General features: G+C 32.0%; 1 protein-coding gene across 2 annotated transcripts in view; it reads right to left on the bottom strand.

The window, feature by feature from the left end:
* Positions 1-15,885, bottom strand: part of LOC129245538 (probable nuclear hormone receptor HR3) — a 99,694-nt gene that overhangs the window by 37,798 nt on the left and 46,011 nt on the right. The window contains exon 1 of one of the 2 annotated variants that reach the window (XM_054883747.1): positions 8,576-9,457. The exons of the other annotated variant lie outside the window; for it this stretch is intronic. Within the exon in view, the coding sequence (XP_054739722.1) occupies positions 8,576-8,702 (127 nt within the window). The 5' untranslated portion in view covers positions 8,703-9,457. Of the gene's footprint in view, positions 1-8,575; positions 9,458-15,885 lie in introns of those variants that run through there. 2 annotated transcript variants of the gene reach the window in all.

The following is a 15,885-nucleotide window of genomic DNA, read 5'->3' as shown; positions in this document are numbered from 1 at the left end:
TACGGAAGCGTTAGCCGTCTAAGCTGTGATGGAGATGGATGTTGCTTTTGTGTTGGTAGCCCTAAGCTGGGTGTGTGTGTGCATATGCCCGTTTCGGTTGGTGTTAGTGTTGACTACGCTAAGGTTATTGCCACTAAATACAGTTGCTTTTGCTTCTAATTACTAACATTACTAACTTTTTTTGTAGTTGCCTTCTTTCGCAATTCTACTGAGCAGATAGAAAGTAACAATGCTTCACCACCCTCCGTTGTAGCGGTACTTTCGTTTTCCCGTTCTACCGAAACAAAGCGCAAAGGCGTGATTAACCTTTTAATGAGCGACTAGCAGACGCTTTTTACATAATACATGGGGGCTTCGATACATATATGTGTGTGTATGTGTGAATACACAATAGAAAATTTTTACAGAATACCAAAAGTTGTTAAATATCTTGTTGTAATAAGTGAACTATTTCTCCACTGCTTTGCTTGATTTTGTATATGCACACATAATTGGTTACTCAACGACTCAAAATAGTAATGCAATAATGGGTTCTTAAGCATTTCATTACTTGATTAATATTGTGCGAAACAATTGTTTTCTCATTTCAAATTTCGTTCTCACAGCAAGATTTATAGCAATATTTGAGCACACTTGCTCATGCTCGGATTATCAGCAGGCAAATCTATCACTCTGATGTTTGAAGGAACTCGAAAGTCAAGTGGTTATTATCTCCACATTTATTATGCTGAGCAATATTATTATAGTGCAGAGTAACAATTGAAATAAAATATATGCAATTCATTTTTTAGCGAAAAATTCTTACTTTTGTGGGCGTAGCTAACAAATAGTATAAAATTGCGAAAAAATGCGAGCTATGCGAAGCCAACAATGATTGGTTATATTCGCTTCTCTGCATGTATCTGCGAAGCGATATTTTCGTTAATGCGAAATGCTTGAAAGTCAAATGCTTGTAGATTTTAACTCCTTCTAGTTTGACGAAACTTTTAATACAGAGAAACATGAAAATAGGCAAAAATGAAATTTAATAAAAACCGTCTCGGCACACCGGGGATGGAAGGTGGCTGGGTATTCAAACACCTTCGATATGCAAGTGAATGGGATTAATGTTTTTGCTATTGTGCACAGTGGCGCAGAAGAGCGTACTTAACTATATTTTTTTACGGCTTTAAAGATGATTGAAATAGCTTAAATAACACTGTTGAACAACATACAAAAAATATGTCAATCCCAGTTAAGTTAATTCTGTTAGATTATGGAAAATAAAAGGACACGTATTTTACCAAATATTTGTAGCAGAATTTTTTTTTCCATACTAACATTCATTTTTTTTTTTCTCAATTTAAAAAAATTGGGTAAAGGGTTTTTTAATGCAAAAATTGCTCTCAGGAGGAATCTTTACGTACATTATTTAGTAAACAGACATACGGTATTATTCACTGGTTCACAGTAAGTATTTGAATATAACTCGAAAATATATGGGAATCCCAACATGTAATTTGCAGAAATGACTGAGATTAATACAAAAATTTGAAAAAACAAAAATGTAAAACAATTTTTTTTTACTGAACTTTTGAACAAAAAACGTAATTTTTTCCCGCAGAAAATTTTTAAAGCATATTTTTGAATAAAAAAATTTAGGGGAAAATGTTAAAAAGAACCAAAGATGTTCAATTTTAAAGAACTCTATACCAAAATATTCAGCATCAAACTATTACATTTTCTTCAAAATTCTCACAGTTTACTTCTTATACAACTACAACTGTTCTACTACAACTAAAAATAAACTAATTTTTAGAAGGATTGAGGACAATGTCAAAAGACAGCTTCTTATATACATAGAATTGGCGCTTACGCCCTTTATTGGGTGTTTGGACGAGATCATCCTCCTATGTGTGGTGTGCGTCTTGGTGTTGCTCCACAAATGGAGGGACCCACAGTTTTAAGCCAACTTCGAACGGCCGTTGGTTTTCACGAGGAGTTTTTTCATGGCATAATTTCACTCGAAGATTTGCCATTCCCCGCCGTTGTTAGAAAAAATACATCTTCTTACTTTGCATTAATTTTTAAATAGTGTGGCAACATTGCTTAGTCCGTCATGTGACTACTATTCAAGCAAAACAGAAATTTTGTAATAGTTTACTATTTTGTTATGTTCATTTAGTGTTTTTTTCCGAAATTTGTGCAACTCTTGATACGTCAACTCTGACGTTTTTTCTCTGTCCCTTTTGCTTTCATTTTCGTTTTCACTTTCTTTACATTTTAATGGTTATGTTGGTTTTTTATAATCGTAGCCAAAATTACTAAATAATAGATGTAGTGTATATATGTGCATACGTGTATATGTTCATACATAAGCTGCATATAAAATATAAATAATATATACACACAAAATTATAACTCGAGACATACAATCCACTGACGCAAATAGTTGCGGATTTTAAATGAAGCATTAAGATTTGCATAGTTAAAGATGGAGTAAAATGTTGAAACACCAATTGGACGAACACATTTTCGCATGGTGAATAAAATATTACGTTTTAGTGATGGTTAAAACAGTTTTGCATGGTATTTGAGGTTGCCAGATAGCAATAATTAGCTTAGTGCTTTCTCATATTTGAGATTTGAGAAAAAAACCTGATCGCAATAATTTGTGTGAAAGATTACACTTTTTCCAAGTCCGATCAAAAACCGCAACAACGTACTTAGTAGTAGGGATGCCAATCTCGGGATCCCGAAGCTTTTAAAAGTGTGTCGAAATCACGGAATCAAAACTTTCTGCTAATATTAGCATCTCTAGTTAGTAATCTGTACCTTACTTACAAAAACACAATGGCTCAACAAATGCTCCCAGCTCGAAACAGAATTAGAATTACAAATAGAGTCTATTAAAAATATTTTTAATTCAAATTAATTGTTGTTGTAACACTTTACAACCCCCTATCGTAATCGGTGGAGGCCGTCTATCTTATCTAACGAGAAAGCAGGCTGCTTTTTATAAAATATACCTCATTTTCTAACAAAAACCATACAAATCCATAAAACTAAAAGAGGGGTAAAAATTATTAAAAAATAACGAGACTTGAGCTATTTTAAAGTTGCCCTTTATTATACTAAAATTTAGTGGATTTAAAAACGGCAAACCAAAAATTTTTCTACAATTTCTATTTAAAAACCGTTTAGAAGTTTATTAATTTTTTTAGAAAACTTTGAAATTGGATTTATACGGTTTTTATTTGACAATAAGCTATATTTTTATACAAAAGTGACGAACATTCAAAAGAATTTAAATAGTAAAAACTGGTCAAAATCTTGATGCGCTACCATCTTGTCATGGGGTGCACTTATTTTAACCAAAAAGTGTAAAAATATGATTTTGGCTTATATTTGAGGTTATGTAGCATTGCATAACATCTTAAAGTGCAAGCATTTTTCTTTCGAATGCCGCAGAGTTTATTCCAATAATTCTCTTTCGCCTTGGTAGCGCAACAACAAGGGCTACTTTGGACTAAGTAGGTGATTGATATGACCAATTGGCGCCGGTTAGCGACTGGCGCGCTTTGTTAAACTCGGCCAAAATCGCGCTAATCAAGAAGAAAAAGTGGAAGCGCATATAAAACTTCCAAATTCGTTATGGTCTGAATATTCAAAAATCTATTAATGATCGCAAAGACTGCAAGCAGTCCATTAGTACCATATTTTATTGGAAAATACTAAAACTGTTTAAATTCAGTAATATGTTATTGGTTTCTAATGTAAAAGGTATCACTCTTTTAAAATCAAAAGCGGAAACAGAAATGCTACAAAGTTAAAGGATGGCAGAGATCCAGAATTTGTGAGCTAATCTAGCTGTGATCCAGAACACAACCTGGAAATTCTGATGAGGATGTCATATTGGGTTTATAACGACAATCCCGTCATATATAGTTAACCTGTGCTAAACATATGGCCTGATAACCTGTTCACACATTGTTTACCTCTTAAGTAATATTAAATGCTGCCTCTGCATCTCTAAACGCTACACTGGTGTGCTAAAGGGAATTAAAGGATTTTCTGCGTGACCTGTAGTATTCCAATGGATGACACCTTCCTTGCGCTCTGTGCACATTTTAAGGCTTACTCTGTCGAATAAGTTGTCAATAGTTGTCAAAGTTGCATAGTAAACTACTGCACCTGCTAGTTGAGATAAATCGCATAACTGGGCTTGCATTGGATTAAAAGCAGAAACGCATCACAGCTAGAAATTTATACCATGTAGCATATTTAAGTAATATAAAGTGAATAATACAAATTTAGTATTATCTGTGATGCAACATATTCTTGATATAATCTCTGTCTAGTACTCGTGTGCCTGCACATATCAGATTATGAAGTAATAAACGAGTTATTCAACTAACAAATCCACTAGCCATTGATGAAAAAAACACTCGACGTGAGCCTCAGCAGTTAGTCAATCACTTGGTCAACTCGCCAAATCAGTACATACATACGCATAGGTACATATATGTATGTAAGTAACAAATATTGATATATGCACATATTTATGCTCACACATAACTCAGTCAGCCAGTTGGTTGGTTGGTTGGTTGGTTGGTTGACTTATAAGCGTAAGTAAGTCAGTGAGCCGATGAACCAGTGCAGCATTGCGGTAGTGTGTTGGCAAGTTACAATATTTTGTTTAGTTAGTCATCTGATTATATTACTTCATACTCACACACATGCATATGCCCATACATATACGCTTTCATACTTATAAGTATGAGTGTAAGCAACATTTGCAGGAATATGCAATGCGACCAACGACCGACCACAATCACAATGCAGCCCATGGATGAAAGGACGGACAGGCAGACAAACCGACAGACAGATAGGCGGACATAGAAAGCGCTGGCAGTTTGCTGTGCGGCAGTGGTGACACAGATGAAGAGGGAGATAGCAAAGTTGTGTCGTAATGCTATTTACGATTTTATGGGTTTCCCTTCAAAAGAGCAGAAAGGCAGTATAAAACAACAGTAGAGAGTAGCCAACAACCAGCAACCAGCAACGAACGACGAGCAACGAACAATCAAAAATAGCAGCAACAGCAGCAGCGACGACTTTCACTCTTATTATGCGGCGTTAGCTGCGTACAAGCATACGTGTACATACATATTTACAGACGATTCCTATAATCATATGTATTTAACAATATACTTATTTATATATTTGCAAATTGACTAGCTTTTTGTCGATTTATAGGTATGCACTCGTATGCATGTACTTTGTTGTTAATATGAAAGTATGATAGCAAAAGCTTTCCTAGAGCGAAATGCAGCGTATCTCATATATTGTACAAATATATATATGTACATACATATACACATATAAGCATGTGTGTGCGAATGAAATGCGTTCGGTATCTGTATCAACTTACTCTTTGATCGCTTGTGTCTCTATGTCTCCTTCCTTTTCTTATTTTTTGGCAACATCATCGACAATGTAATTTTTATTTCGCTATCGTTGTTGACTTTTGCTTCCATCGGCTAACTGACTGACTGACTGACTTACTGAATGACTTGCTTGTAACTTTTGACTTTTTAAGCGTTCATGTGTTTATTATAAAACAGGGTAAATACATATACATGGATACACACATACATATGTATGAACGTACGTGCATGCAAACGTGTATAAAAGTACTTTTACTTTCATTTGCTTTCGCACTTAATTTGGCTAAAGAAAAGGTGAGAAAAAATTAAGTGAAAAGTAATTTCGAAAGTTTTTAGTAGCCCTAAAATTATGGTAGGCATAGAGCTTATAACTGTTATTAAAAATATATTTTCATTTTGAAGATGTTATAAATATTTTTCAGAGGGGACCACATAATTTTTAGCTTTAGTTATTATTTGCTCATTACGTTTAATCTCTTTATTTTCATTTCTCCTTAGCTCTGCCAAATTTACGTTAATTAATTACACTTTAAAACTTGATACATTCCATTTTATATTTACTTTTTATTTATTTTTTTTTTTGTTCTCGCTAATTTTATTTAATTTCTTTACTTTTTATTTTAGGTGATTTATTTTTATCATTTAGATTTTATTTAAATTAATTTAGTTTAATTTTACTATATTTCTTTTAACTTCATATCAGTTTATTTTATTTTATATACATTAGGCCGGGTCGATTTGTGGGGAGGCAAAAAAATCGCCCATTGCTCTGTGAAAATCATATTCTAGGGATCAAAATAAGAAACTTTGCCGAAGGAACCATACCTCTAAAACGAATTCTGATGTCCCCCAATTTGGGTCGAACTTTTTAGTTTCTTTTCTCATGTAAAGGCCAAAAATAGTGATATTTTGAAATGATTGTAAGGGGAACCCCCCAGGGGAGTTCCAGGAGGTGTGCCACTGGCATGGGTAGATCGGCCGTCCAAAGTTAGTGGGGGTCGGTCATACATTTGGACTCGATTGGAGCACTCTAAATGGGTCAAAGTGGGATTTTTCGTTCGACCCAAATTGGGGGACATCAGAATTCGTTTTAGAGGTATGGTTCCTTCGGCAAAGTTTCTTATTTTGATCCCTATAATACGATTTTCACAGAGCAATGAGCGATTTTTAAATCGACCTGCCCTAATATATATATATAATTTGCGCGTACGCCCTTTTTTGGGTGTTTGGCCAAACTCCTTCTCCTATTTGTGGCGTGGGTCTTGATGTTGTTCCACCAATGGAAGGACCTACAGTTTTAAGCCGACTCCGAACGGCAGATATTTTTTATGAGGAGCTTTTTCATGGCTCACAACGGACCCATTTCGTGTTTTAAGTGGCATCGCTGTCACTATGTGCGATGCGGCTGCTAAACGCAAACCTTAACCTACAGGGGATATAAACAATATAGCCCCAACTTAATTAGTATACTGGCTACTAGGGCCTTCGGCTTACTAGGTTTATTTTATTTCGCTTAATTTTATCGCTAAATGCGATTGCGCTCTGTTTTAATTAGTTGTTGTTTTCCATCATCTAGCATTTTATTTTCCTATATTTTATTTTATTTTGTTTAATTTTTTAAATTTCATATACTTTGATTTTATTGTTTTATATGTTATTTAATTTAATTATCAAAAAAATTTATTTGTGCTTATTAGTCTTATTCAGTTTTTTTACATTCTTTAATTTATTTCATTTTCTTCTTATTAATTTTGTTTTTATTTCATTTTATTTTATTTGATTTTATTAATTCATTTCGTTTAATATTTTGCATTTGATTCTTATTAATTTTATTTTACTGTATTCAATTTAATTTTATTTTTTATGCTATTATATTTTGTTGTATTTATTAATTTAATTTAATTTAACTTAATTTTTTATGCTATTTTACTTTCATGCATTTAATTTTATTTTATTCAGTTTTACCTTATTTTATTTTATTTTATTTAATTTCGTATCATTTTATGTTATTTTTTAACTTGTTTTTAATTTTATTTTGTGCTTAGAAATTTAATTACATTTAATTTTCTTTCGTTTAATTTAATTTAATTTGTTTTACTGTTGTTATTTTATTAAGTTTTTATTTTTTTATTGTTTCTTTGTATTATATTTTATATATTATTTTTTTCTTGTTTTGTTTTTAATTTTTTGCAATTTATTTCATTTTCTTCTTATTGATTTTATTTTTATTTGATTTTATTTTATTGTATTTTTTTATTTCCTTATATTGCCTTCAGTTGATTTTTTGAGGTTTTTGTTTTATTAATTTTATTTTAGTCGTATTAATTTTAATGTATTTTATTTTGTTTTATTTTTTTTAATGTTATTTAATTTCATTTCATTTTGTTATATTTTAGAATATTTTATTTTAGATAAATTTGTTTTATTATATTTAATCTAATTCCTCATTCCATTCCATTTTACTTTATTTTTATTATTTTTCCTGTATTTTTTTTTATTTTAATGAATTTAATTTGATTTTATATGAATTTATCTGTTTTTTGTTTATTTAATTTCATTATATTATATTCAATTTTGCTGGCTTTCATTTCTGTTTATTTTATTTATTTATTTTATTTGATAGTATTTTGTTCTATTTTTAATCTTTTTTTTAATTTTATTGTATTTTACTTTATTTTATTTAATATTTTAGATCTCGTATGTTCTCATATGTCAGTATTTTGACATCAATTAGATCAAAGATAACTTAATTTCAGGCTGCATGCAGTTTTCTTTTTAAGGTAAACTTCAATTAGCAATTTAATTTAATTTGATTTTCATCCGAAAGCCGCCCTTTTCAAGTAACCTGGAAAGTGTTTGCGCAAGTTGCGTTCACAGTCTAGTCAAAATATTGCCCATATGTGCATACATACATATGTATTTCAACTAATACTCGTAGGTGCAGGTGCATGTGCTGGTTAGCTGCTGCCAATTGCAATTTGGCACGCTACCCCCAGCATACTTTTGGCGCCAACCCCCAAATGTACACAATCCCCGGCGCTTCCATTTAGGTTTTTTGTTTCTTTCTCTTAATGCTTTCTGGACTTTTGTGTTTGCATAGTTTTGTGTTTTGTGCTTCCCTTTTTAATTGTGGTGTATTTCTTTACCTTTTATTGATCCACTGGAGTTGTTGTGTCCCGGCGATTGTACGTTGCTTTGCCCTAAATTGTTTGCGTGTGCTTCCAGCTTGCATGTAACACTGCTCCACATGTCAAACATACGTTGCGTATACATTATAGTAATTTGGTTGTTGGTATTGGTTGCACGTTTTAGTTGTATTTATTTAGTTATTGTTGTTGTTATTGTTGTTTGTATGTGTATGCTTGTTGTGTTTATTAGTTATTGTTGTAATATGTTTTATTGTTATTACGAAACTGTAGCTTTGATAGCGTTGCTTGTTGTTAATGTTTTTGTAGGTGTTGGTATGTGAGAAAAGCTTTAATGTTTTGTTGCTTTTGTTGCTTCCACTAACTGGCTGAGTTACATACACGAAATAAGTATCTGTTATGTGTTAACGCTTGTGTGTATGTGTTGATTTATGTTTTATTATTTTTGCTTTCGAATTTTGTTATTTTTTCAGCGTTTAAAAAAGTTTTAACTTCAATGCAGTTTTTTTTCTATTTTTGTTGTATTATTTTTTATGTTTTATTTATTTTGAATTAAGCTTTTGTTGTTGTTACTTATTGTAGTAGTTGCACTTGCTGGCTTGCTGCGCGCGCAGCTGCTTCTTTGCTCGTAACTTCGTTTTTTATAAGTTTTTTTTTGCGTGTTTTTAATTCAATTTACTTGTGTTTGTTTGTGGGAATTTTATTAATTAACTTGGCTTTTAATTGTTTAATTTGTAAATTTTGCGGCGTGTGAAATTTTAGCACATAAACAAATTTCGTTTTTCATAAGCTTTCGTCCTCGTCTACGAACTGTAGGCATTGTAGACGCACACATTTCGAAACAATCTTTGCAACTCAAATTTTTTCTAGTAAATTAACAACAAATAGTATATTTCTTAATGCAAAAACATATTTTTTTAACTTCTTTCTTCGGTGCATTAAAAAATAGTTTCTAGTTTCTCAAGCGCTAGCAGAAATTTCATATTATTTCGCACAGTTGCACTAATTTTACTTGCAAGTAATTAACAATTAGTTGGTTTTAATAATTAAATGTAGTTTTATAAGTGTTTCATTAATTTTTTTTAACTATCATAATTTTTTATTACAGCTTTTTTACAAATTTCTTTTTGTCACTTATAATAACGCTAAGTTATGTATAATTTTAATAAGTTTATTTTATATATTTTTAATATTTGTTTAATATTAATTTTTTGCCAGGGGGGCCATTGCACTTCGGAGTTGTGTGTTATTTGTTGTAGACTAAAAAATATTTGCTGTTAATTTAATTTTACTTCAGCGCCTACTAAAGTTTTGAAATTAAGTTACTAATTAATTTTTTTATTGTAGCAAAATCTTAGAAAACCACTGTTTTCGTAGGTTTTCGGTATAATTTGTAGGGTTTGAAACGTTTTTGGAAATGTATGTTTTTCACAATTTTGCTTGTGTTCCTTTTGCAACTGTACAAAAATGCGCTTTCCACATGCAACGTTTGTATGTACTATAAGTGCATATAAGTATGAAGGGGTGTATATAAATTTGTAATGTTTTGCGGTACTTGCTTGTATTTTGTTTTTATATTTTTAAGTTGAAACTATTTTTTGTTTTCTTTTAATTTTTGCTAGAGTTGTTGGTTATTTACTTATTGTGTTTGATGCTTTAAACGCTTCCTGTTGGCTAATGTTATATACTTTACTATTTCGATTGTTAATAATGGTTTATCCCTTTTTCGTTTTAACTGTTATGTATATATGTATGTAAATGTGAAATATTAGTATCACAGTTTTGTTGGTTTTTCAACGATGCCGCTATTTTCTTTTATTATCTTTAATAAACTTTTGCTCGAATTTATTTAATTTTTTACGCTTGTATATAAGTTAAACGCTTTGTTAATTTTGCTGTTGCTGTTGTTGCTACTGCTTTCCCAATATATTCTTTATGTTTATTTATGAAAAGGTACTATTTGCTGGTTATTTACTAATTCATTTTTTATTGTAATTATTACTGCCAACTTATGCTTTATATATATATATGTAATATATATATATATATATATATATATATATAATATAATATATATGTTTTGTATATATAGTTTATATATGTAGATTATTTAATTATTATTATTTCTTGAATTATTTTTTTATTTTAGTCTAAGACACTTGTTCGAACAATTAGCGTAAAATAAGAATTAAACGATCTTGAAATTCTCCACTCAACACTTCAATCAACCCAAATCAAAACGCCAACTCAGTGTTTGCAACAAACAAATCCCTTCGCAATAAACATTTCATTCAACAGTTCAAGCATTTAACTTTACACGCTGCTTGTCACTCGCTAAGCGTAGCTGTTTGCTTTTGGCTATACGCGCATACCAAATTAATTTAAAAATTATAAGTTTTTTTTACTAAAAATCATTAATTTTCGCGCTTTGCTTGTTTTGGACCCACTGTACAGCCGGTTAAGTTTCTTTGTTGGTGTCTTAGCCAGCTTTTGATTCTTCTCTCATCAACACACATCCACACGCACGCACGCACGCATGTCGTTAATTTTTACTTCCTCTGTGATTTTTCGAAATTTACTTTTTTCCCCGTGAGCACTTTTTAGTTTTGCTACGTATATTTGTAGGTATGTATTATTGTTATTGTTGGCCGTTTGTGCAGGTTTTGCTGACGATTTTCATTTGATTCTGCAATATTTTAAAGTGATTTAAGTGCGTGTGGTGGTTGTTGTTGTTGTTGCTTTTGGCGTTATTAAGCAGCTGCTGCTGTTGCTGCTGAAAATATTGTAAATGCTGTTGTTGTTGTTGCTGTTGCTGTTGCTGCTGCTGACGATGACCAGCACTATGCTGGTAATTGTTGATTATTTGGCTTTTGTTGCTGCTGACACTGGTATTACTGCTACATTGACTACCGCCACTGACGATGCTGACGTTGTTGCTGCTGTTATTGTTGCTATTGCTGTTGCTATTGCTTTTGCTGCTATAAATGTTGTGATTATTATTATTATTTTTACACTTTAACACTTTCACTGCGTTGTTGGTTGTTTGTTGTTTCTGTTGTTCTTGTTGCTGTCGCCGCTGCTGGCCACTATCATTGTTGTTGTTATGTCGCTGCTGCTTTTGATGATGATGATTTCTCTTCTTCTGGTGATCTCTTTGGTTCCAAATTAAAATTTCCAAAAATACGAAAATTTCACGACAATTTATTCCGGAAGACATTTGGAATTTATTTTATACAATTGCAGCGACGAGTCCATTTCAACTTTTATTTTGCTTTTTGCCGTTTTGTCGTTTTATTATTTCTGTTTGCTACTGTTTGACTGAATGTTTGCTTGCCTGCAGTGTACTTGTTGTTGCACACAAGTTGGTTTTGTAACGGTTCTGCGGTTTTTCCTTTGCCAGAGATTCGTGTTTTTAGTTGTTTTTTTTTCAATTTTTTTATTTTTTATGAATTTCTGAATTTTTTTTTATATTTTTTTGTTGTTGGTGAGGTCGCTTTTTTGTGTATGGAGATATTTTTTAATTAAATCAAACTTTTTAATTAGCAAATTTGTTAGTGTGTTTGGATGGGTTATGCGATAAGTGAAAGAAGAATGAAGATCACAAAGAAAAATGAATAAATAAATATGCTTCGGTGCAATACAAATTTAATGAATTCACAATGAGAACTCGGTTGTCTGCTGGCTGATGAAGTGATGAGTGTTTAAAAGCCCAAGCACTTGGAACGATTGGCATGGAATTGTAGCTTAAGAATTTTCTCTGAACGAAAGCTTACGATACAGTCTTTGTACCTGTTTAGACGACCTAAGCAGGCTGTGGCATGGTTAAAATAATTCAGAAGGTGTAACCAAGATCATACCGTTAACGGGAAAGAATTAGCTATATGGCTGACGTCGCCAGGGTCACGACAACTAAAATATTCTGCACCCCTCTTGTGATTATTAATTTTGACATTTAACTTTTTTAATATAATTTCTATCTAATCTTCGATAAAAATATAGTTCATTCTTTGATAAAAGATTTATGAATCAAAATTCCAAACTTTGTATGAAGTTCAGAAAAATTCGTCAACTTTGCAACCAAATCTCCAACTTTTCAATCGAAATTTTTAGCAAACTTTTGGCTATTTAATTTCAAGCACATTCAGTTTTATTATTTATAAAGCGAAAGCTTGTAGTGTCCCTAAATTCACGTGAATGTTTAGAAATTAGTCTTAATAATGGTATTGCGCGTTTTCTTCCATATAAAACACATTTTTTAGTTATATGGAGGAAAAGTTCTACTCCTTTAATGTTTTCTAAAATCCAAGCAATTTTTGAGTTACCTCAAATTTTTGTTTTATTATACTTAAATTAAAAGAGCTATAAAACTGCATAACAAAAGGTTAAAAAAAATTCTGATTAAAAAGTTGGTAAATTAGATAAAATTGTACTGCATTTTTCTGTAGAAAAGTTAGTTTTCAAAGAAAGTTAGGCACATTGACTCATGTGACTTTTGTCAAAGACGGAACTATATTTTTATTGAATATTTATTATCACAATTGGTGCTTGGGTGACGTGCAATTTGAAAAGACGAAACAATAAAAGGAGACCGTTAAGCAAACATAAAATCTTTCCACTTTCGTTTGAAACTAAACCAAGTTTTTCTTTCTTTCTTAGTCACATTTAGATTTATATTAAGATTATTTTGATCAATTGCGCCAGTAACTATATGCATTTTAGTATTATTGTGCGCTGGGGATGCTATCGTTCAAGCCAACGCACCAGTCACACCGCACCCGTAAAGTTATGTAAACTGATACTTGTAAAGTTGTTGTTATTGCCTCATGTAAGCATGGAATATGAAGGTGTTCTAAGCGATATGAATAGCAGCGCAACATAACTGGCATGAAAAATTAAGTAGGCGTGGGAGTCGCTATTTGGAGAAATGCACTATCAAACAATCCTATGAAATATTAATACACACGTTTTCGTCTATTTATAAGCATACATACATACATATACACACACATATACATATATCTCTTTGCGCTATTAAAGCTGCGAGCCTGTCTGTCCGCCGCAAAGCAGACTTCCCCAAAATAATTCGTTGCTGACAAATATTCGTAGTTTTCCGGCTTGCTGTAGACATGTGAGCCTTTTTATTGTAAGCACACACATGCATATGAATGTGCGTATATCCCTGCATTCACATATCTCTGTATGTAGTTATGTTTGCTTGCGCATTTAAGTGTATGGGTTGCTTGGCAGCGAGAAATCGATAAATGAATCGTTGTGGGGTTGTTCCATATACACACCCACACACACGCGTACACTAAAATATTTGCCCTGTAGAGAAAACCTGAACTATTGTAGCGAATTTCTAGTGTTTAGCTTTCCACCAGTCCATCAACTGAGATTCATTGAAAAGCCGTCTGCATGAAAAAGAGGATTGTTATATTTCGGAGTTCCCTAAAAGCGCATGGCCTTACCAGCAGGGTATCTACTCATTGATATGTTTGTAAGTGCGCTTTATGTATAAAATTTGCAGTTCATACAAGCAATGTACGACTTTCCGCCTATAAACATGCCTTCATTCATACACACGGACGTAAACCGAAATGAAAATTTTTAGGCATTGACGGAGTTGAAAATCTCTTTCTGAGAGGGTTGGAACGTAATTGATTTTTGAGTAGAAAAAATTGGAAGTATTCGTTGAATGAGAGAAAATGCAACAAAAAAATTATGAAATATCAACCAGAATTCCAATGCACTTTAAACTTGAATGAAATTAGGGCAAAAATTGAATGGACTCTAAAACTGCATATCCAACATTTTTCTAAGAATTTCGACTAGAAAATTTCAAATTATAGTGAACATTTTTTAATTTTTTTTATTCTAATTTCTTTATTAAATTTGAGTTATACGGTTTTTGTTGCTGTATAATCTATATTTTTATAGAAAAATAAAAAAAGTTAAGAAAATAAATAAATATTCAAAGCTTTGCTAAATGTTTCTGTGTTATTACTGTGAGCACCTCTGTATAAATTTTGAAAGAGTCTTGTATTTTAAAACTAAGCCAGAAAATGTTTGCACCAAGCGCTCGATTTGAGTTATTTACTGTTTACGTAGGTGTCTTAGGTATTCAGCTCATAGATAAGCAAGACTGATCCTCATGTAGAGAATCATAATGATTGTAACTCCATTAAATAATGCGGAATTCGATGGATTACAAAATTTCATTTCTAAAATTAAATTGTATAAGGTTGGCTTCACAACTTTCAGTCCACAAGATCAAAATTAATTAATTTGATAATGAAGAAGTTTATGTAAAGGAGCTCTCACCAAACTCTTTGTTGATAAAAATTTACAATGTAAGTAATCGGAGATTTGGCATACTATGAAAACACAAATATTAAAAAAAAAAATTGAAACATTATTACGTTATGAGGAACATGTGCCACGACTCGATTCTTGAATAGAAACTTAAAAAAATATGTGTTGAAAAGAGAGCAGTAATGAGTCAATACAGTCAACATAAATATGCGAATATCTCAAAAAAACTCCTGTGAAGATTCAAAATAACTAAGCTCATTTCCTTAAGGATTTAAAAGTGGTATTACATTAAAGACAAATCTTTACATATACATACATATTTACGCACATAAAAACGTAGACAATTTATTCGGGAGAGCATCATTCAAAAATTATAAGTACCGCCCCGATTTTAAAATTTTCTATACCGTATGGATGGCAGAAGGTTTGTGTGAAAGAGTCATTTTAGCAGGGTGGTGCATTTATTAAAAAAATTATCAAAAGTGTACCAGCATGGATAAAAAGACAAATAAAGGGTGATCAGATTGGAGGTACTTGCTCCAATATGGTTTTTTGACAGATCACGCGTGACTCCTGTCAAACTAAGTACATAACTTTTTCAGTATTAATTGACATTTCATCATAGAAAATCTTACGGTTCAACAAAGTTTAGAAACCGAACAATTGATTTACGAAAATCGCGCTCAGGCCAACTTATAGTGTTCAACGATGAGACCCATTTTTGGCTTAATGGCTACGTCAGTAAGCAAAATTCCCGTATTTGGGTTGAAGAGCAACCTGAAGCCATGCAAGAACAACCATTCCGTCCACTAAAAATTTTAGATGGAACCATCGGCCCACATTTCTTCAAAGCCGAAGCTGGTGCTAATGTAACAGTGAATGGCAAACGCTATCGCGGCATGATGAACGACTTTTTCCTGCCCGATATTCAAACCCGTGATCTCCACAACATTTGGTTCCAACAAAACACTGCTACTTGGCATACAGCTCGTGAAACA

The sequence above is a fragment of the Anastrepha obliqua genome, chromosome 4 (genome assembly GCF_027943255.1).
Source record: "Anastrepha obliqua isolate idAnaObli1 chromosome 4, idAnaObli1_1.0, whole genome shotgun sequence".
Taxonomy (NCBI): Eukaryota; Metazoa; Arthropoda; class Insecta; order Diptera; family Tephritidae; genus Anastrepha; species Anastrepha obliqua.
The sequence above is the reverse complement of the archived record's forward strand: the minus strand, read 5'-3'. Positions and strand labels throughout refer to the sequence as shown.